This window comes from Festucalex cinctus, chromosome 20, assembly GCF_051991245.1.
Source record: "Festucalex cinctus isolate MCC-2025b chromosome 20, RoL_Fcin_1.0, whole genome shotgun sequence".
NCBI classification, from domain to species: Eukaryota; Metazoa; Chordata; class Actinopteri; order Syngnathiformes; family Syngnathidae; genus Festucalex; species Festucalex cinctus.
Genome location: NC_135430.1, coordinates 18,388,621 through 18,408,312, shown reverse-complemented (window position 1 = coordinate 18,408,312; position 19,692 = coordinate 18,388,621). Strand labels below are relative to the sequence as shown.

General features: G+C 41.7%; 1 protein-coding gene across 3 annotated transcripts in view; it reads right to left on the bottom strand.

The window, feature by feature from the left end:
- sspo (SCO-spondin) overlaps window positions 1–19,692 on the bottom strand; it is a 79,469-nt gene that overhangs the window by 21,625 nt on the left and 38,152 nt on the right. For all 3 annotated transcript variants that reach the window (XM_077508932.1, XM_077508931.1, XM_077508933.1), the window contains exons 61-100: window positions 19,265–19,456; window positions 18,966–19,088; window positions 18,463–18,592; window positions 17,563–17,688; window positions 17,401–17,492; window positions 17,087–17,269; window positions 16,850–17,020; window positions 15,294–15,549; window positions 15,170–15,216; window positions 14,889–15,059; window positions 14,666–14,800; window positions 13,767–13,903; window positions 13,570–13,664; window positions 13,438–13,487; window positions 13,179–13,349; window positions 11,885–12,055; window positions 11,741–11,820; window positions 11,486–11,655; window positions 11,353–11,399; window positions 10,160–10,360; window positions 9,911–10,081; window positions 9,131–9,331; window positions 8,959–9,031; window positions 8,595–8,815; window positions 8,298–8,450; window positions 7,330–7,496; window positions 7,114–7,259; window positions 5,966–6,186; window positions 5,758–5,790; window positions 4,878–5,042; window positions 4,550–4,768; window positions 4,307–4,474; window positions 4,045–4,179; window positions 3,228–3,465; window positions 1,883–2,035; window positions 1,743–1,789; window positions 1,423–1,593; window positions 722–898; window positions 458–613; window positions 111–235 (exon numbers count right to left, since the gene is read on the bottom strand). In XM_077508932.1, coding sequence (XP_077365058.1) covers window positions 111–235; window positions 458–613; window positions 722–898; window positions 1,423–1,593; window positions 1,743–1,789; window positions 1,883–2,035; window positions 3,228–3,465; window positions 4,045–4,179; window positions 4,307–4,474; window positions 4,550–4,768; window positions 4,878–5,042; window positions 5,758–5,790; window positions 5,966–6,186; window positions 7,114–7,259; window positions 7,330–7,496; window positions 8,298–8,450; window positions 8,595–8,815; window positions 8,959–9,031; window positions 9,131–9,331; window positions 9,911–10,081; window positions 10,160–10,360; window positions 11,353–11,399; window positions 11,486–11,655; window positions 11,741–11,820; window positions 11,885–12,055; window positions 13,179–13,349; window positions 13,438–13,487; window positions 13,570–13,664; window positions 13,767–13,903; window positions 14,666–14,800; window positions 14,889–15,059; window positions 15,170–15,216; window positions 15,294–15,549; window positions 16,850–17,020; window positions 17,087–17,269; window positions 17,401–17,492; window positions 17,563–17,688; window positions 18,463–18,592; window positions 18,966–19,088; window positions 19,265–19,456 — 5,888 coding nt within the window. The remainder of the gene's footprint in view (window positions 1–110; window positions 236–457; window positions 614–721; window positions 899–1,422; window positions 1,594–1,742; window positions 1,790–1,882; window positions 2,036–3,227; window positions 3,466–4,044; window positions 4,180–4,306; window positions 4,475–4,549; window positions 4,769–4,877; window positions 5,043–5,757; window positions 5,791–5,965; window positions 6,187–7,113; window positions 7,260–7,329; window positions 7,497–8,297; window positions 8,451–8,594; window positions 8,816–8,958; window positions 9,032–9,130; window positions 9,332–9,910; window positions 10,082–10,159; window positions 10,361–11,352; window positions 11,400–11,485; window positions 11,656–11,740; window positions 11,821–11,884; window positions 12,056–13,178; window positions 13,350–13,437; window positions 13,488–13,569; window positions 13,665–13,766; window positions 13,904–14,665; window positions 14,801–14,888; window positions 15,060–15,169; window positions 15,217–15,293; window positions 15,550–16,849; window positions 17,021–17,086; window positions 17,270–17,400; window positions 17,493–17,562; window positions 17,689–18,462; window positions 18,593–18,965; window positions 19,089–19,264; window positions 19,457–19,692) is intronic.

Below are 19,692 nucleotides of genomic sequence, written 5' to 3'. Positions count from 1 at the left end.
TAAATACAGAAATAAATAAATGAATAAATAAATAAATAAATAAATAAAATACAGGAGCTTTCACATTCCTAACTGAGAACCCCCGGAATAAACCATTGCATAGAAATTACCGGTGGACAATAGCAGCCGGATGTACACTCTCTGACTCCCGTGCACAGGTCTGTACGTCCATGGAGCTCGCAAAGCTTCTCGCAGGGTTTGCCACATGAGGAATACACGAATGGTGCTTCACATTCTAAGAAAGCATGAAAAGAAGACACACACCTATATTTATTCTCAAACAAAAAAATTTTGTCCTCACTTGTGCGCCAATTCAGCACACGAGTCGAACAAGGCCAAGCTAGTCGAATGATTCTGTCTTACTATTGCTATTAATTATATTAAATAAATGTTATAGAAATTAAATGTTAAATGTATACACAAAACACACATTGTATTGAGTACATTGAACCCTCACCATCACACTGACTGAGGCTGCACGGTTTGCTCTGTGTTTCAACAGGAGTGCACTGCTGCCCCCTGGTGGCTGGGGTGACAGCTACACGGTAGCGCTGCTGACTCTGAGACTCACACGAGCACTCGGACCAAACGCTCCATGCTGACATGGGGCATTCTGCAAAGGGAAGCAGAAACTCTGGTCTTTTCACTCATCTATTGATAAATTTCAACATGATCTCACTGTTCCAAGAAAAGAACGATGAAAATGTGCGCCTGTACGCACCTGGACACGGTTGCTTGAAACACAGTCGATTCTCCTCTCGATTCGTCTCAGCTTCCATCTCAGCGGGACACGCCGCCGCGCCTCCCTTGCCGCAGACGCACGCCCGACGGCGCGCCGCGGTCCCCGCCCCACAACTGCGGGAGCATGGTGACCACGGCGACCAGGGGCAAAGGTCATCTGGAAAATGACGGTAAGCAAGTGATTGAGAACTGTATTGACGCTTCCGTTTATAACATTTGAGGAAAACTACCGTATTTTCCGCATTATAAGGCGCACCTTCAATGAAGGACATATTTTAAAACTTTTTCCATATAAAGTCGCTAAAGTAGAGGCTGGGGTTATGCTATGCATCAATTAGATGGTGCTGCGCTTAAGGGAATGTCAACAAAACAGTCAGTCAAACTTTACTAGTAGATTACAAACCAGCTTTCTGACAACTCCATTCACTCCCAAAATGAATAAACAGCTGTTTTGTCATTTTCTCTGAGGTAAAGTATTAGTATTAGCTAGCGATCCAAGATGGCGGGATCTTCTGCGCATGCGCGTCACCGATCGTGCAGGGTCAGCGAGACCTGTTGCGGCTCAATATTGATCCATATATAAGGCGCACTGGATTATAAGGCGCATGGTCAGCTTTTGAAAAAAAATTGAAGGCTTTTAGGTGCGCCTTATATAGTGCGGAAAATACGGTAACTACAAACCCAGACAGGGAGCGGCGTGACATTCTCGGTTTTGTCTCTCTGGACCGTCGCAGCGGGAGCCATTGTGACGAGGTGGCGGGTTGATGCAGGCGCGGGTTTGAACCCGCGTCCCTCGTCCACAGGTCACCGAGCAGTCAGACCACACCGACCACGGAGTCCAGCCACCATCCACTGGAATCAACAAAGAGACGATATAAACTGTCGAATTGCTTTGTCGAGGAGAAACGACACTTGCTTCAATGAATATACTCACTGTTAAGTTATGTTTCTTAAAATTGAACCAAACAGGCCTTAGCATTATTAACGTAAATGCGACCAACCTCTACAATCGATGTCTTGGCAGTAATCTCCCTCTGGAGTGCACGTGCTGCAAGGTAAATAGCTGACGTTCAACTTTCTTGCTCATCGTCAATACGTTGAACCATGATTTCCTCTTTTTATCGCAAACTTTATATCTCACCATTGTTTACACTCCCCCTGAAGCCAGGTGTCTCCCACGTGTAGCTCCTGGTCGCCATGGAGACAAAGAGGAGGGCAGGGTCCCGGCTCACACGGCTTATGATTGACTTCCTCAAATTGGCAGTCTGTTCCCTCGGTTTCTGAGATGAGAGACCTGAGACGCGGTATTGTCATTGCTTCTTAAGTGGATCGAAAATAGCCGAGACGAAAACTAAATCAGGTGTCATGGCCGCATAAAAGACACCAAACAAACAAAATCAAATAAATGAAGTTGTCTCTTTGCCAAATGGGAATGGGAATGGGAGTGTTTTTTTTTTTTTTTTTTTTGGAATGTCTAAACTGTTGGCAACAAAAGTGACTACAGTGACAATTTATGAAGTATTTAATAAAATGTCAAATTATGTGTAACTTGGATATTGCATGACCTGTAATTGCTTTTTAGTGGGAATTCTCACTTTAATTTCAGAATTCTCACTCTATCACTTTAACTCATTTACTCCCAAAAACGTATAAATACATTCTATTTTAAATGTTAGTTTCTGAAAGACGTATTTAGACGTTTTTTGTTTTTTTCTTCATGATTTTCTTGTTTTATGTTAGAGCATATAAAAGGGTTTGATGTAGTCTCTGAACTGCAGAGAACGGGTAAAGCAATTGTAGTAATTACAAAAAACGGCCAGCAGGTGGCAGCAGAGTAGAAGATATCAACCCGGGCCATGTTGCAACAAGCTCTTTTTGCCAGTGTTTTCAACAGGTTTGTGAATAATGAGGAATACTCTGTCCTTCACTCCCAAAAACGTATTTAGACGTTTTTTTAAATGTTTTTTTTTTTTTTTAATGTAAGATCATACAGAAGGCGTTGATGAGGCTTCTGACATGAAGAGGTGGCTTAAAGCAATAGTAGTTATTACAAAATGGCCAGCAGGTGGCAGCAGAGTATTAGAGATCAGCCAGGGCCATGTTGCAACAAGCTCTTTTCGCCAGTGTTTTCACCAGAAATGTGAATATTGATGAAACATAGCTATATTCCCATGCTAATTGCTGCAAAACGGAAACAGATAGAATATACTTTTTTTTCCTGATGAAAGAAGAGACTCTAATCTTTCTTTTGGTAGGTTGCATGTTTTTATAGCAATAGAACACAATATTCTGTGGTCATTGCAAAATCAGTTGAAAATAGCCGGGAGCGAAGGCGGTTACTTGAATTGTGCGGGGAAGTGAGAAAGTAAAGTCAGAATGCTGAGAATATAAAGTGAGAATCCTGCCAACATTTTTTTTTTTGGCCCTAATCTTCTTCCGTAGCTTCCAGAACCTTAACCTAACTTTATTGGCTCATCTTACTGTACCTGTATCTGGTTCTCCGACCCGGCCCACAGGTAACACTGCATGATGCCCAACTGGACCAGGAGCTCCAAGTGCACGTGGCCTGGCAGCTGTGATTGGTGCAGACCAACTGTCCATTGGCGCAGCTGCAGTTGTTGCAGTCCACCTGATGCCCGCTGCCGGCAGCCCAAATCTGGCCCAGCGAGTCCACGCAGTCACATTGCCACAGGTGCACGCACGCGCCGTCCTGCTGCAACTGTCCTGCATGCGCACATGAGGGGACGCGATCAACAGCGGGTGCTCTCAAGTGGAAGGGAATTAAGCAGCAAAATCCGCCATTTTGCCACTTGCTGTTGACTTGGAAATGACATCACAGTGCCACAGCTGGTAACAACCAATCACGGCTGACCTGTTGTCTGAGTTTGGCCATGTGACATTTTGGAAACTTAGCTGTGATTGGTTGTAACTGAGCCCTAAGCAACTGTGATGTCATTTTCAGTCGACAGAAAGTGGCAAAATGGCCGTCCCCTGAGATTTTGCTGCTTAACTCATATTCCACAAACAAAATATTAACTCTTTTACTGCCATACATGATCAAAAAACAAACATTGACCATTGACGTCATTTCACGTTTATGGCGGCATACATCGCGATTTTACTTATCATTATTAAACGTTTTTGGCAGTCAAAGAGTTCATCAGAATGTTTCGACTAGTCAGGGCACATACGACACATTATTTAAAAAAAATATTATTTGGGTTGACTTCCTCTTCAAGTAGCAACATAACGACATAATATGAGCAGACCATCTGAGCAAACAAGCTTAAAAGATCTCCGTACCTTTAGGGCAGCGACATCCCGGCTGACATTCAGTGTTGGTTTGGCACTCGATGCCTTGCTGGAGGTCAGCGCAGCGCTGTGGACACTCGTTGGCACAAGACACGACTTCCTGTCCTGGAGGGCATCCTTGTTCATCTGACGAGACGAAAACAGAAGGTCAAGAATTTTGCCAAAAGCGTTTTCAATTCGCGTAACGTGCCCCACAGACAATTCTAAAGTGATCAAGGGTATGTATATGTATGAATATTTTTGTTAATCTCACCGCAGGGTTTGGTGTTGCATGCTTTGACCTGGTTTTTCTCTCCTTGGCACTTCTTCCCTCCGTTCTTGGGTGGAGGGCTGGAGCATGAGCGGGTGCGGATGGAGCGGCCGCCGCCGCAGAGCTTATCGCAGCGGGACCACGGACTCCATCGAGACCAGCTTGCATCCACTGCAGACGTCAACAACGCTGTCAATTCAAGAGACTGATGGCGCGAAAACGTCTCTGAATGTTGACTGGTCTCACCTCGGCAAGGCTTGATGTTACAAAAGCGCCGTTCTATGTTTCCTCGCAGGATGTCATCACACCAGGAGCCGTTGGGGCCCGGGCCGAGGAAGGTTCGGATCCTCTGCTGCTGGCCTACGCCGCAAGAACGGGAACAGGAGCCCCACATCGCCCAATCCGTCCAGGTGCAGTTTCTCTCGTCGCAATCGTCCCCGACGCAGAGCTCGTCGCCGTCTGGGTCTGTGATAGAGGGAAAATGAACTGTAGATTTTTTTTTTGTTGTTCTTACTCCAAGCTAGTCTCAGGATTCATGTCTTTGTTACCATTTTTTTTTTTTTTTTTTTTTTACCTTGGCACTGGGGGAGATTACAGGCTTTGTCTTGATGGGAATCCCCGAAGCAAGGAGGTTTAACGCACTGACGGTAACGGGACTTCATGGCTGGGGCGCGAGCGTCACTGCATGTTTTCGTGCACGGACTCCATGTTGACCAGCCAGTGAAACCAACATCCTCATCTATGGAATAAAGAAGTAATGGAATCGTAATAAATAATAATAATAATAATAATAATCAAAAAATAAATAAAAAATATTCGCACTTCAAAATGTCCATTCAAGGACGTATCTGTTGAGGAAGGACGCATCTGTACTTGCTCCTGCACTCGCTCGTGATTTCTAACTACTTCTTGATTTTTGGATTGGGATTTTTAACTACATTGTTGCAGAATGCCTGGCGGAAAAAAAGAGCTGACGAGAATGAGGAGGTAAAATGATTTGGAACAGAATCTTCGTAAACACTACAAGTGCTGGCAACGGTGGTGTGCTGAGCTGACCAGAATCGAGGCAAAAATTGCTTGAAAGCAAACTTTTAAAACACGTCTTAAAACACATCTGTATTCTTTGGCTTTTGGCGCACCATGAGACTTGTTCTTGGTGTTTTGTGGTGTGTATGAGTTTGAGGTTTAGTCTACTTATTTATGTATTTATTTATCTCTTTATTCATTACTTCTTATTTATTCACTGATGTGAAATGTATTTACTTGTAAAAAACAAAAAACAAACAAACCTGTATTCGCACTTCAAAATGTTTGCTTTGTTCTTGTTTACCGCAAAACTGATGTTTGTTTATGTACAGCACTTTGTATACAGCAACGCCTGTTCTTAAAGCGCTTTATAAATAAAGTTGAGTTGAGAATAACTGTAAACTTGTGTGAATCATATTTCCATTTACCTGGCAGGGTGGGTTCTTCTGTGGGACCAACAGCTGTAATCAACACACACAAAAAATAATAATTGGCAAATTATTGTGTCTGTAAACTACGGAAGAGGATTCGGGTCACCAGTGAAGAGAGGGAAAAAAAAAAGGGGGGCAGGATTCGCAATTTATTCTCAGCAGTCAGTAACCTCAGTCAAAATGCACTTTTCACTTCCCCGCCTACCTGGGCAGTCCGGGGCCTGACAGTAGGTGGTTTCTCGGTACGGCCCGACGCAACCTCTCCCTCCGTGAGCTGGAGCGGGTTGGGTGCAGCCCCTGGTGCGGGTCTTCAGCCCAAGACCTCCGCAGGACAGCGAGCATGAGCTCCAGGAGCCCCAGGGTGACAGAGCGCCATCGACTGGACAGTGGGCTAAAGAACAGTTCCATCTGCCGTGCTCGCAGACACTACGAGAGGAGAAGGGATGATTTGTTTTGTTCGCATTCTGAGTAGTGAAGGACAAATGAAGCTTCATAAACGCTTCATGAAGCACTTGTGATCTTTTTTGACTCCTCTAGATGGCGCTCTTCTTGGTTTAGTGTAAGTTTAGAACAGGGGTGTCCAAACTTTTCCATTTTTCACGTTATGAAGAGAAATTGTGTTTAGTCCTAAAAATTGTACAAATAATTTATTTGTGCTTTTGCATATTTAGAAAAATGCTACAGTATATAAACCAATTTATTTTTAATATGGCAATCGGGTTATTATAGTTTTGGAATTTTTCATTTTAGTTTTTATTTTGTTTTGAGTTTTGTTTTTTTAATTAGTAGTTTTAATTAGTTTTCAGGGGGGTTCTGTTAGTTTTTTATTAGTTTTAGTTCTTTAATAAATTCTTAGTTTTAGTTTAGTTAGTTTCAGTATTAGTTTTAGTTTTTAGTTTTTAGTTTTGTTTGTTTGTTTTTTTGTGTGTATTACTTGTGCACAATATTTTAAAAACACCATTGGCGTGACGTCATTATTCTGGTTTAGATCAAATTAAAACTACTAAATCACATTTAAAATCATCCCCAAAGGCTCATGCATTAAATTAAGTACCAAAGACTAAAACGAAGGACATTTTTGCCATAATTATAGTTAGTTTTATTTTTAGTTAGTTTTGTTAACGAAATTGTAGTTTTGAATTGTATTTTTTTCTCGTTAGTTTTAGTTAACTAAAATAGCACCCGTGTTTTTGAACTGAGTCAAATGCCATTTTTAGCATATGTCGCGGGCCACTAAAAAATGGACGGCGGGCCGCAAATGGCCCCCGGGCCGTAGTTTGGACACCGCTGGTTTAGCGTTTGTTTACTAGTGGTGCCAACAGAGAATGCTCAAGATTCTCCCAGTCCACTCACCAGGAGCTGCAATCATGGACCAGTGTGTCTCCAGGCTGGAGCTCGACTCCCTCAGAGATGTTATGGAGGAGCAGAGATGACACCGGTGTGGTCGAGACAGTCTGCAGAGTGGCTAGAAACTCCTCGTCGACTAAACAGGGACACTCCTGAGACACACGAATACAATTTGAAGGGAAATATTCAGGCACGTGCTTGTAGGACATGAAAGGAACCCACATGCAGGCAGGCGCCGTGATGTTGAAAAGTGCGCAAGGGGCAGTGGCAGCCTTCCTCGCAGCCGTCGCTGTAGCAGCCCTCTCTGCCGCTGATCTGCTCGCAGCTGAAAGGGCAGCCCTCCCCTCGCTCGCACTCCCTGTACAGCCGGCCTGGGGGGCAGCCCACTTCTGCTCCACAAAAACATGTGCATATTTAGAAAACTAAAATATTGTTTAATCAACTTTTTAAAAATTGATCAAACCATTCATTTTATACCACTTTTTCACTTTTTTTTTTTCTCTATTATGTGCACCATTGGCCCAAAATAGCCACAAACAATTAAACACAGCCTGAATATTAACTCTTTGACAGCCAAACACGTTTAATACCGTTTAGCAAAATCACGATATATGCCGCCATAAACGTCAAATGACATCAACTACGGGTTGTTGTTTTTTTGTTTTTTGTTTTTTTAAATCAGTGGGCAGTGCAATGTCTAAGTGCAGCGCTGCCTGGTCAACGGGTTGTGGAATCAAAAACTCCCACTAACAATGGCCAGCAGATGGCAGCATTGTATTTCATTTGTATGGAATTACAATGAAACATGAAGGAATCTGATGAAATAGAACGTTTTCAAGGATGTAACTAAACAAAAAATATTAGTGTCACTGTTGTGGAGAAAATGTATCTTTTCACAATAAGCTTGTTTTCGCCTTTTCAATTTTCGCTCAGTGTCACTTAAATGACCTATTTTCAAATGGTGATTATGATTACTAAAGAACAGAATAAGGTAGAAACATACTTTTTTTTCGAATGAAAGAATGGAATGCAATCTTTCATGTGGTACGCAATTGAAAGATGAGTTAAAATGCTCGAAATCGGCTGACACTGTTTTTTTTGGGGGGTTTTGTTTTTTTTTGATAACGCGTGGCAGTAAAAAACAGTTAAAAACAGCTTTTCCTAATAAAGTGTGACGTGATTCAACTTACCAAGGCAGACCTCTGTATTGCAAGTCTTGCTCTGGCGGCTGATACCACTGCAGGCCGTTGCGCCGCAGGTCCGAAATCGGGACTGCTGGCCGCCGCCGCAACTGACTGAGCACACGGACCACTGAGACCAGGGTTGCCAAGGGCCCACAGAGTCTAGAGGCAAACATATTATAGACAGCATACAAAATTATTTCTCATCAATGTTTCAGAAAAAGGGCTAAAAACACAGGAAACGACACATTTGTGTGCCGCGTTATGTAAAACGTTCCACTATCACTCACTTCATCATTGACAAACCTGTGCACAGATGTGTGTTGCAGTCTCTCTGCTGTTCCCCAACTCCCAGGCAGCCTCTCCCTCCACTCTGAGGAGACGGATTATCACACTGGCGTCTCCTGACGTGAACTCCTCCTCCACAGGAAGCTGAGCACGAAGACCAAACTCCCCACTGGCCCCAGCCACCGTCGACATAGCAGTCGGGGAGTGAGTGACAGTGAAAAACTCCAGCTTGGCAGGAACTGAGGAGAAAAAAAAATGAGAAAAAACTGACAAGCATGGATCCATCCATTTATTGTTTGAAACACCGAAGAGCTCGGGCGAAGCCGGTCACCACTACACGGGAAAAAAAAACAAAAATCAATTTATATCAAATAATTCAAACCAATTTTTGCAGTCAGTGATGATCTCCTCTCCGTGACTTGCAAACTGCCACTCAGTCTCGCCGCGTTTGGAATCTAAACCACCTCAGTGGAGACAAAAAAAAAAAGGAAGTGGCAAATGTTTTACTAAAACACATCGGTTATTTTTTAATTTATTTTTAAAGGTGCTCTAACCGGCAGCAGAGCCGTTTTCGTATTTGCAGCGACACTCCTCCCTGGTTACACACACGCCGTCCTGCAGGACCGTGTCGCCCGGGCAACCGCAGGTCTTGCTGCATCCTGGGGAGTCCAGGCACTCCGTGTCGCCATGGAGATCAGAACAGGAGCGAGGGCAGGGTTTCCCACAGGGCCATTCTTCCTGGCCTCCGCCGCAGTCTGGAAAAGGAAATAAAAATGTAGGATGAACTTCATGTTTGACTTTACTACCTTACTTGGAAAGCCTGTACTGGGAGAATTCCAGTCACAACACAGCAGACACGTCCACGTCAAAATTGAGTAGTAATAAATTTAATAATGCATATATTTGTGGAGACTGGGGTCAGGTTGTACTTTACAATTTTAAAAATGTGCAGAATTTCACAAGTTCCTTCACGTTAAAGCTTCGATAGCTTCTTAATATGAAAAGGAAAATGCACTGATCTGTCACCAACGTCTTACAAATGCAATTATGCCATCTAGTGGCAGAATACTTACCTAAACACAAATCAATATCACACGCTTTAATTTTAACTCCATTTTATGAATTATTCTGAAATTACTGTATGAATGACTAAAAGATGTAGCTATATATTTCTATTAGCTTAATAGCTTTTTCCCACTGTTATGTTAACCAGAGTACGAAAATTATTGTACATTTAGAACAGCTATAAAATGTAACTATTGAAGTAATGCGATTAATTACGATTACAAATTTTAATCGCTTGACACCCTAATAAAAACATTTGCAAACTTGACCTGAGCACACAGTCATGTTGTCATGGCAACCACGGCTCTGCATCCTCTCTCCGAGGCAGGGCAGACCACCAAATCTGGCAGGGGGGTTGTTGCAGTCTCTGGTGCGAGCGGACGACCCGGCACACCCGTCGCACGCCGACCATGCCGACCAAGAACTCCAGGAACCGTGCACTAAAATGATGACGAATTGTCATGAGAAACGCAAACGGAGGATGTTCTGCCCTAATAAACAAATAAATCAAACCCTACCTGGACAGAAGGTGACGACAGGACAGGCCTGTCTCTGGATTTGAGCGGCAACGCCATTGTGTATTTCCTGTTCTCCAGAACAAGGCTCCCCGCCGGCTTTGGGTTCGGGGCAGCCACAGCTCCTGTAACGGGAGACCGACTCCGCCCCACAGGTCCTGGAGCACGGAGTCCACATAGACCACTCACACCAGCCACCTGATACTGGAAACACAAACAAGAGGTGATGAATCTAGAGCAGGGGTGTCCAAACTTTTGCATTTGAGGGCCACATACAGAAAATCAGAAGGACGCAAGGGCCACATCATGTTATGAAGAGAAATTGTGTTTAGTCCTAAAAATTGTACAAATAATTTGTTTGTGCTTTTGCATATTTATAAAAATGTGACAGTGTATAAACCAATTTATTTGTAATATGGCAGTAGGGTTATTATAGTTTTGGGATTTTTCATTTTAGTTTTTATTTTGTTTTGAGTTTTGTTTTTTTAAATTTCGTTAGTTTTAATTAGTTTTCAGGGTGGTTGTTAGTTTTTTTTTTATTAGGTTTAGTTCTTTAATAAATGCTTAATTTTATTTCAGTTAGTTTCAGTTATTAGTTTTAGTTTTAGTTTTTGTTTTTTTTAATGTGTATTACTTGTTCGCAATATTTAAAAATCACCATGGGTGGTTTATATCAAAATTAATGTACTAAAAATCACATTTAAAATCATCCCCAAAGGCTCATATATTAAATTAATTACCAAAGACTAAAATGAAGGACATTTTTCCTATAATTTTAGTTAGTTCTATTTTAGTTAGTTTTGTAAACATAAAATGTAGTTTCAGTTAGTTTTCTTTTTTTAAAAAGCATCTTCGTTTTTATTTTATTTTGTTAATGAAATTGTTGTTTTGAATTTTAGCTTTTTTCGTGAGTTTTAGTTAACTAAAATAAACTTTAATAGCACCTGTTTTTCAACAACCTCCCTTCTTACTTTGACCATCTCCAAACATTTTTGTTTTTATTTTTATTTGACCTGAGTCAAATGCCATTTTTTTAGCATATGTCGCGGGCCACTAAAAAATGGACGGCGGGCCGCAAATGGCCCCCGGGCCGTAGTTTGGACACCACTGATCTAGAGCCAGCTAACGTTACCTGATACAAGTTCATAATGTCCAAAAGTATCGGGACATCCGGTGATTTTTTTTGTCCAACTCACCTGGGCAAGAGTTTTGGGAGCAGTTCAGCTTCCCTCCCTCACAGGTACTAAAAAAAAAAAAATGAGATCCTCACATTAATTATGATATACTTCATTTTGTTGATCACGCTTATGTGTTGTGAATCCTCCCAACCAGTTGTTACAGCCATCAGGAGCCACAATCGCGTCTCCGGGCTCGAGCCGGCGTCCAGTTGTAAGATCAAGGCAGGGGCAGTCTTCGCGCTCGAAGCAGACCGTTCCGTTAGCTGACAAAACCTTTCCCTCTGTACAGTAGCACCCGGGCTCACAAAGCCACTCGCAATGCTGTTCAACAGGGAAAAACACCCCTTTATAAATGACCTAAATGTGTTATTAGTTTGGGAAAACAACGAGTCGGGGTGTTACGTACTGCCAAGTCGTCGCAGGAGCGCGGGCAGGATGGCCCACAACTACTGAACGCCGTGCCTGCAACTTTGGAGCATGGCGCCACTGAAACCACCATGTTCAGTTAAAAATACTGTTTGTTGGGAAATGCATGATGTTGAAGGTCTACCTGGGCAGTGGGCAGTGTTGCAGGCTTTGACCTCAATTCCAAGCCCCTCGCAGTAATTTCCATCTCCTTCAGGGGTCGGATTGTCACAGTCCCTTCGACGGCTCTGAACACCACCGCCGCATGACTTGCTGCACTGTGTCCAATTACTCCAAGGACCCCAAGCACCGTCACCTTGAAGGAGTTGACAATATCCTCATCATCTTGCATTATTATACAACTTTTAACTCATTCAAACCCAATAACGTATAAAAACGTTTTAATACTTTGTCCTGCACTCCCAAAAACGTATTTATACGTTTATTTTTTTTCTTTTTTGTTTTTATGCTAGAGTATAAAGAAGGCTTTGAATTGAAGAGGTGCCTTAAAGCAATGGTAGTTAATACAAAAAACGACCAGCAGTTGGCAGCAGAGTGTAGGAGATCAGCCAGGGCCATGTTGCAGCAAGCTCTTTTCTCCAGTATTTCAACAGGTTTGTGAAAAATTTAACTTAGCTATAGTCTAAAGCTAATTGCTGCAAAATGGAGACAGATACAAATACACGGGTGTATCACGGGTGTTACGTTCCAAAAACTACCCATGATAATGGAAATCCACGTTAATTAAAAAAGAGAAATAAATTCCTCAACTCAACTTTATTTATAAAGCGCTTTAAGAACAGGCATTGCTGTATACAAAGTGCTGTACATCAACATAAATATCAGCTGTGCAATAAAGAATAAGGTAACAAAACAAAAACAAAGTAAACATTTTGAAGTGTGTATACAAGTTTTTTTGTTTTTTACAAGTATATACACTTTACATCAGTAAATTAATAAGTAGGCGAGTGAATAAAGAAATAAATAAATGTATAAATTAATGTTTTTTCATTCATCATTAATATTTTTTTCATTTAGTCATTTTTTGTAGTATTTTTTTTTTTTTTTTTTTTTTTACTTACTTGTTATACAGCACAGTATATATTTTCTATCTCCGGAATGTGACGTTGTGGAGTGACGGGACAGACACCGTTGAAAAGGTGAGAGAGATACGGATGCGCAAAGACCAAAATAAAAAATAAAAAAAAATAAAAAATCCACAAAACAGCGAGGCTGTGAAAGATTGACCCGCGAAATATGAGGGAACACTGTATACTTTTTTTTTACCTGATGAAAGAAGAGACTAATCTTACTTTTGGTAGGTTCCATGTTTGCAAAGCAATAGAACACAATACTCTGTGGGCCTTGCAAAATCAGTCAAAATCCAGTAAAGGAGTCAATGAGTTGAGAAGGGATTATTAATGGCAGCACTAACTCACGATCACATGGGGTGGTGACACAGACTTTGTCCTCGCGGTTAGGACCCGGACATGGTCGGCCATTGCCGGAGCGCTGAGGGCTCGAGCAGAAGCGATATCGGGACTGGAGACCTGCCCCACATGACACTGAACAGTGGCCCCAAGGAGTCCACAGTGACCACTGGTCATCAGCTTGGTGAGAAAAAAAAATTAATAAGGAAGCAAGGATCAATTTGGTAATGGTTACTATCAATAACGTGAAATAATCAAATAATCATACCAGTGCAAGTGGCTTGAGAACAGTTTACAAGTCGTCCTGCTTCACATGTGCTGAAATATGGGCATAAATGGTAAAGTTAGAAACGCGTGCAGATAAAATGGAAGTAAACAATAACACTTTGAATTTCCTTGCCAGTTTTTGCAGCCCGAAGAAACGATGTCTCCTGGTTTGTACTGCTCTCCATCAACGTCACAGCGACAATCGGACTCCTGGACGCATTCGCCATCCTGAGTACAGACGATCAAATACATTTGCAATGTTTATGTCCTTTTTTATTTGTTTTTGTTTGAGGGGGGGGCGGGGGATTTTCAAAGTGCGATGACACTGACCTGTTGGAAAGTTCCACCAGGACACTGGCATCCTGGCGTGCAGTTCCGACTGAGGTCCATCGTGAAATCGGAACATGATACTGCTCCTCTCACACACTGCTTCCATTCCTGCCCTGGAGGACACACTCTGCTATCCCCTGAAATATGTTGAAGCAATTAACTCATTTGCTTCCAATAACGTGTAAATACGTTTTTTGTTTTAATGTTTTAAGTGTCCCAAAGACGTATTTATACGTTGTTGTTGGTTTTTTGTTTTGTTTTGTTTTTTTATGCTAGAGCATACAAAAGGCTTTGATGGAGCCTCTCAACTGCAAAGAACGGTTGCAGAAATGGTAGTTATTACACAAACGGCCAGAAGGTGGCAGCAGAGCAAAGGAGATCAACCAGGGCCATGTAGAAAAAAAGCTCAATGACTTACAATTTCGAATAGATTTGTGAAAACTGATGAAACTTAGCTCTCTTCTAATGCTAATTGCTGCAAAACGGAAACAGATAGAAACATACTTTTTTTTCCTGATAAAAGAAGAGATTTTAATCTTTCTTTTGATAGGTTCCATACTTTTATAGCAATAGAACACAATATTCTGTGGGCCTTACAAAATCAGTCAAAATCCAGTAAAACAGCCGGGAGCGAACGGGATTGCGAAATGTGAAAATGGCGGCGAGTGAAAGAGTTAAAAAAAAAAAAAAAACACTTAGCATAACTATCATAAAGTGCAGCTAATGTATGGCAATATTTTCTTACAACATATTAAACAAATTTACATCAAATTTGTGTCATATGCAGTGGTTCTAAAAAGTCTACACACCCCTGTGAAATTGCCAGCCATAAGCTGACAGCTCCTCTCAGCTACCACACAATAAGTGCCACATTCTAGTTCGCTGTGTGTTTGTCGTACCACACGGCTGCAGATTGCAGGCACTGAACTGTTGTGCTGTGCCGTGGACTCTGATAGGCCCACTGGTTCTGCTCCGGTAACCTCCCCCACATGTCACCGAGCACTCCGACCAATCACTCCATGGTTCTCTTACACCTAGTACACGTCACATCATCAACTACTCTGATAAAACAAAAAAACAGCAACTGTAAAAATGTGAAACATGGCCAAAACATGTGGTCACCGAAGCACGGCTCGATGCTGCACGTGTCGACCCCGACTCTGGTGCCTTGGCAAGGACGACCTCCGAACTCTGGCGGGGGATTGGTTCCGGAGCGGTAACGCCTTCTCACGCCGACGTCGCATGTTCGACTGCAGGCGCTCCACTGAGTCCAGCTGCTCCAACCGCAGTCCACTAAGGTCAACGATTAATTGAGAGCTGTTACGTTAGCAACGTGCTCGATTCTGACATTTCGTGTTTGATATTACGGATATTGAGCCCCATTCAACGATGCACCAACTCACCAGGACATGAAGTCGTTTCACATGACATTTCTCCATTTTTGCAAGTGCTGTTGAAGACACAATCCGAATCCATCAATCAACAAAAACTACTTCAGATTTATCCACAATAGCGTTTGAAAAATACCAATTGTTGCATGCGTCTCCAGGAAGGGTGGCCCCAGCCGGGTACTGCTCCCCCTGATGGTAACACGGGCATTGGGCCAAAGGCACACAGCTGCCGTTGAGCAGGTACAAGCCCAGTGTGCAGTAGCAGCCGTCGTAACAGGCAGTGGCACATTGCACCTCGGCGGAGGTCACGTCCATACAGACCCGTGGGCATGCGCCGCCATGATCCTCACATTCAGATGCTGTCATGTGGATCATGCCGTCTGGGCAGAGACCTGAAAGAAGAATAAGGGACACAATGACTTCGTTGTATTTATAGTGTTCGTGTATGCAAACTCTAAAAATGCAGTTGGGTCAAGGATGGACCGACCCAACTTTTTGAGTTGTTCAACCCAAAAAGTGAGGTCAAAGTGAGGTTTTGTGGCTTATCCAACTTTTTGGTTTCATTGAATAACCCGATTGAATTGGGTCAAAAATGAACCGAGCCAACTTTCTGAGTTATTTAACACAAAAACTTGAGTCAAATAAATTAATAAGCAGCCAAATATTTTTTATTCATTTTTTTTTGTGTGTTTTTTTTTTTTTGTGGGTTATTCATTTGACCCAACTTTTTATGTTAATTGAATAACTCAATTGAATTAGGTCAAAAATGAACTGGCCCAACTTTTTGAATTGTTTAACACAAAAATTTGAGTCAAATAAATTAATAAGCAGCCAAATATTTTTTATGTATTTTTTTTTTTTGTTTTTTTGTTTTTTGTGGGTTATTCATTTGACCCAACTTTTTATGTTAATTGAATAACTCAATTGAATTAGGTCAAAAATGAACTGACCCAACTTTTTGAATTGTTTAACACAAAAATTTGAGTCAAATAAATTAATAAGCAGCCAAATATTTTTTATTTGTTTTTTTGTTTTTTTGTGCGTCATTCATTTGGCCCAACTTTTTGGGTTAATTGAATAACACAATTGAATTGGGTCACAAATGAAATTAACCAACTTTTTTAATTATTTAACACAAAAACTTGAGTCATATTAAATTAATAACCCACAAAGAAATCAAATATATTGAGTTGGTTTGTGGATTATTCATGTGACCCAACGTTTTGGGTTAATCAAATACCCCCAATTTAATTGAGTCAAAAATGAACTGACCCAACTTTTTGAGTTGGGTCAAATTAAATCAACCCACAAACCAACCCAATTACAGTATGTTTTTTGTTTTTTTTCCTGGTAATCATGTTGCCCAACTTTTTGGGGTTAATTGAATAACTCAATTGAATTGGGTCAAAAATGAGGCAAACCGACTTTTTGAGTTCACACAAAAACTTGAGTAATTTAAATAAAGTTGGGTCACACCGGCCCAAATTCATTTCTGAACTGAACTTTCTGAATCGTTTTGTATAAAACAACACAAAGTTGGGTCAAATTGAGCCAAGTTAGTGGGTCGGTGCGCGACCCTTGTGAGGAATAAAGCGGTCACGATTATGGCTGAACGGATAGTGGGTCGGTCTCATTTTTGAACCAATGGTTTTTAGAGTGTATATTTTATGCTTGCAACTTTTGTAATCATACCTGAGCAAGGATGGGCGTTACAGTCTGCTGTCTGAATGTGCGGACCGGGACAGCTTCTGCCCCCGTGCTGTGGCGGGGGCGAAGTGCAGAATCGCTCTCGTGTTTGGACACCAGAATTACACTCAGATGAGCAAAGAGACCACGGGGACCACGCGGACCAGCCGCCATCCACTAGAATTACAACACAATTGAATTTGGATATATTTTTTTTTACTCTCGGACGGATGCCACTCCTACCTGCACAGTGGACGATGTTGCACGGCTCCTGCTCTGCGCTTTCGCCATCGCAGGTAGACGGAAAGTTGGTGTGGTTGCAGCTTCGGAATCGTTGTCTGATTCCGACGTCATCTGCATGATGGAAACATGTCTTACTGCATTCTGACCAGCTGGTCCATTTACTCCAAATTCCATCTGGTTCTTCTGCAATAAAAAAAAGAAAAAAAAAAGGGGGAGACAAAGTCATTCTAACAATAATAAATCAGACTGGACATATAGAATTAAGCAAAAATAATAAGTATCAATGTTTTGTGTGGCTATATGAAAATGTGTACCAGTGTGACAGGGAATGTGGCATTGTTGAACTTCAGAGGAGTCTCCGAGGCAGAGATGCATTCTGAGGGATCCCGTCTGATTCACTGGAGACCTAACGGAGCAAGTTGAGTCATTCTCAACTTGAAGACATACAATTGCGTCTCATTCCGACAGCTGCTCACCTGTAGCGCTGTTGGAGTCCGAGCCCACAGGTGACGTCACACGGTGACCATGACGACCAGGCTGACCATTGACAGGTTGTCGAGCAACTGGAGGAGTTGCAGGTAACTTGTCCATCCTGGCACACGCTTTTGGAGACAAATATACATGTAGTCTGTGTACAATTACTTTTATAATTAATAATAATAATAATAATAATAATAAATACAATTTATTGGTATCTAAAACACTACAATACACGGCAAATTCCTGAACCCTGCCGTGAAAATAAAGAAAATCTACGAATGATTGAGGCCATCCCCAAAAAGTTTATAATTGCTTTTTGAAACCACAATATGGCAGAAAAGCACTTTTTTTTTTAAATTAAACAAGGCTATGGCCTGACCAAATTAAACAGCTTCTATTACTTTCTTGGCACTAATATGCCACTAGATGGCACTAAAGCTGAAGTTTTATATTAGACGCCAAAACGAGCAAATAGCTGAGTTTTTCAGCGAATAATGGAGGATGCTTTTTTTTTTTTATCTGCAAATTTGTGATTACACAAGGGAAGACTGTAATTCGGGACCATTTTTGATCATCAAAACAGGCCAAATACAGCCATTTTCCTGCAGGAAAATGGCGCAATCTATTCTGGTAAAGCGCTGGCAATGAAAAAAAAACAACAACTAATAATTAATTGCCAACAATTAAAACAATATATCAGACACATGTCTGTTTTATTAGTAAATATTCTTATACTTATTTTTTCAAGTACATCTTCACATTATCTTTGCTGTCCCGAATGAACTGATAACAATTTTACCTGTGAGGTGATTAATGTTTTGACAAAGCCTTCAGCTATGAAGACCAGGAATAGATCAAACAAAGTGGAATACAAATAAAAAGAAATAAAATCCCACCATGTAGTACAATGGTCCCTGCTGATGGTCTGTCCTGGCTGCAGTTTTTGGCCGTTCCAGTGACAGACACATTGGCTTGCTTTCACACATTGTCCTCCCTGTAGGTACATTCCGGTGGGACAGCGACAGCCTGGGGCGAGAAAATGAATTCATACCTAAATCTGTGTTTGAGTTCGGATTCCATGAGGAGATAGATACTGGCAGTGAGTCAGTGCTGAGTCATTGTTTTGACTTTCCTAAATCAGAAAGTGGAGAATTGCAACTGCAGCATTCCCGCTTACGTTGTGATTTGAGTATTTTGAGCTAAAAAAAAATAAAATAAAAAAAAACACGACTAGGATATAGCTATATCTACATTCATGTTACTCTATAATTCTTTGGAAGAAAACTGAAAAAGAAATGAGCATCAACAAAACACACAGCCTATTAAAAATAGCCGAGTTTATTTACATGCCAGTCTTTACACGCACTCAAGTAAGTGCGTGTTGTATATATAGGCCAACCTGGTTTACATTCTTCAGTGCAGTTGCTGGTGAAGCTGAGATGTGAGCAAGTAGGAGGGCAAGAATCGACTCTCCCAGTCAGGCAGTCGGTCTCGGACACGAGCACCATACCGTTGACACAACCTGGAGAAACGTTTTCTGTTCATTTTCCATGACTACAAAAGCAAATTCCGGGTCATAACTGAGCTTTTGAACATGTATTAAATGTCATGGTGAAAGAATGGCATTCAGGCTATTTTTTATTTATTTTTTTTGTTACCAAGCAGGGAAAATATTCTGTTTGTTTGCGAATGAGTCACCTGTTTGTGTGCCGGTGTCTTTGGTGCACGGTTGGCTGTTGCAGCTCTGACTCTGCTGGCTCATGCCCTCGCAATCGCTCCCATCATTTTTGGGGGCGGGTGCAGAACAGGTTCTCTTCCTTCGCCTGACGCCCCCTCCGCAATCGGCATCACACTCGGACCACTCTGTCCACTCGGACCAATGACCGTCAACTGCAAGAGGTGAAAATAGATGAGTGGTTTTAGCAGAGGCCTTGACGGGATATAATACTGTTCGAAACCTCCACGTCCATTCGAGGACGCATCTGTACTTGCTCCTGCACTCGCCCATGATTTCTAACTACTTCTTGATTTTTGCATTGGGATTTTTAACGACATTGTTGCAGAATGCCTGGCGGAAAAAGAGCTGACGAGAATGAGGAGATAAAATGATTTGGAACAGAATCTTC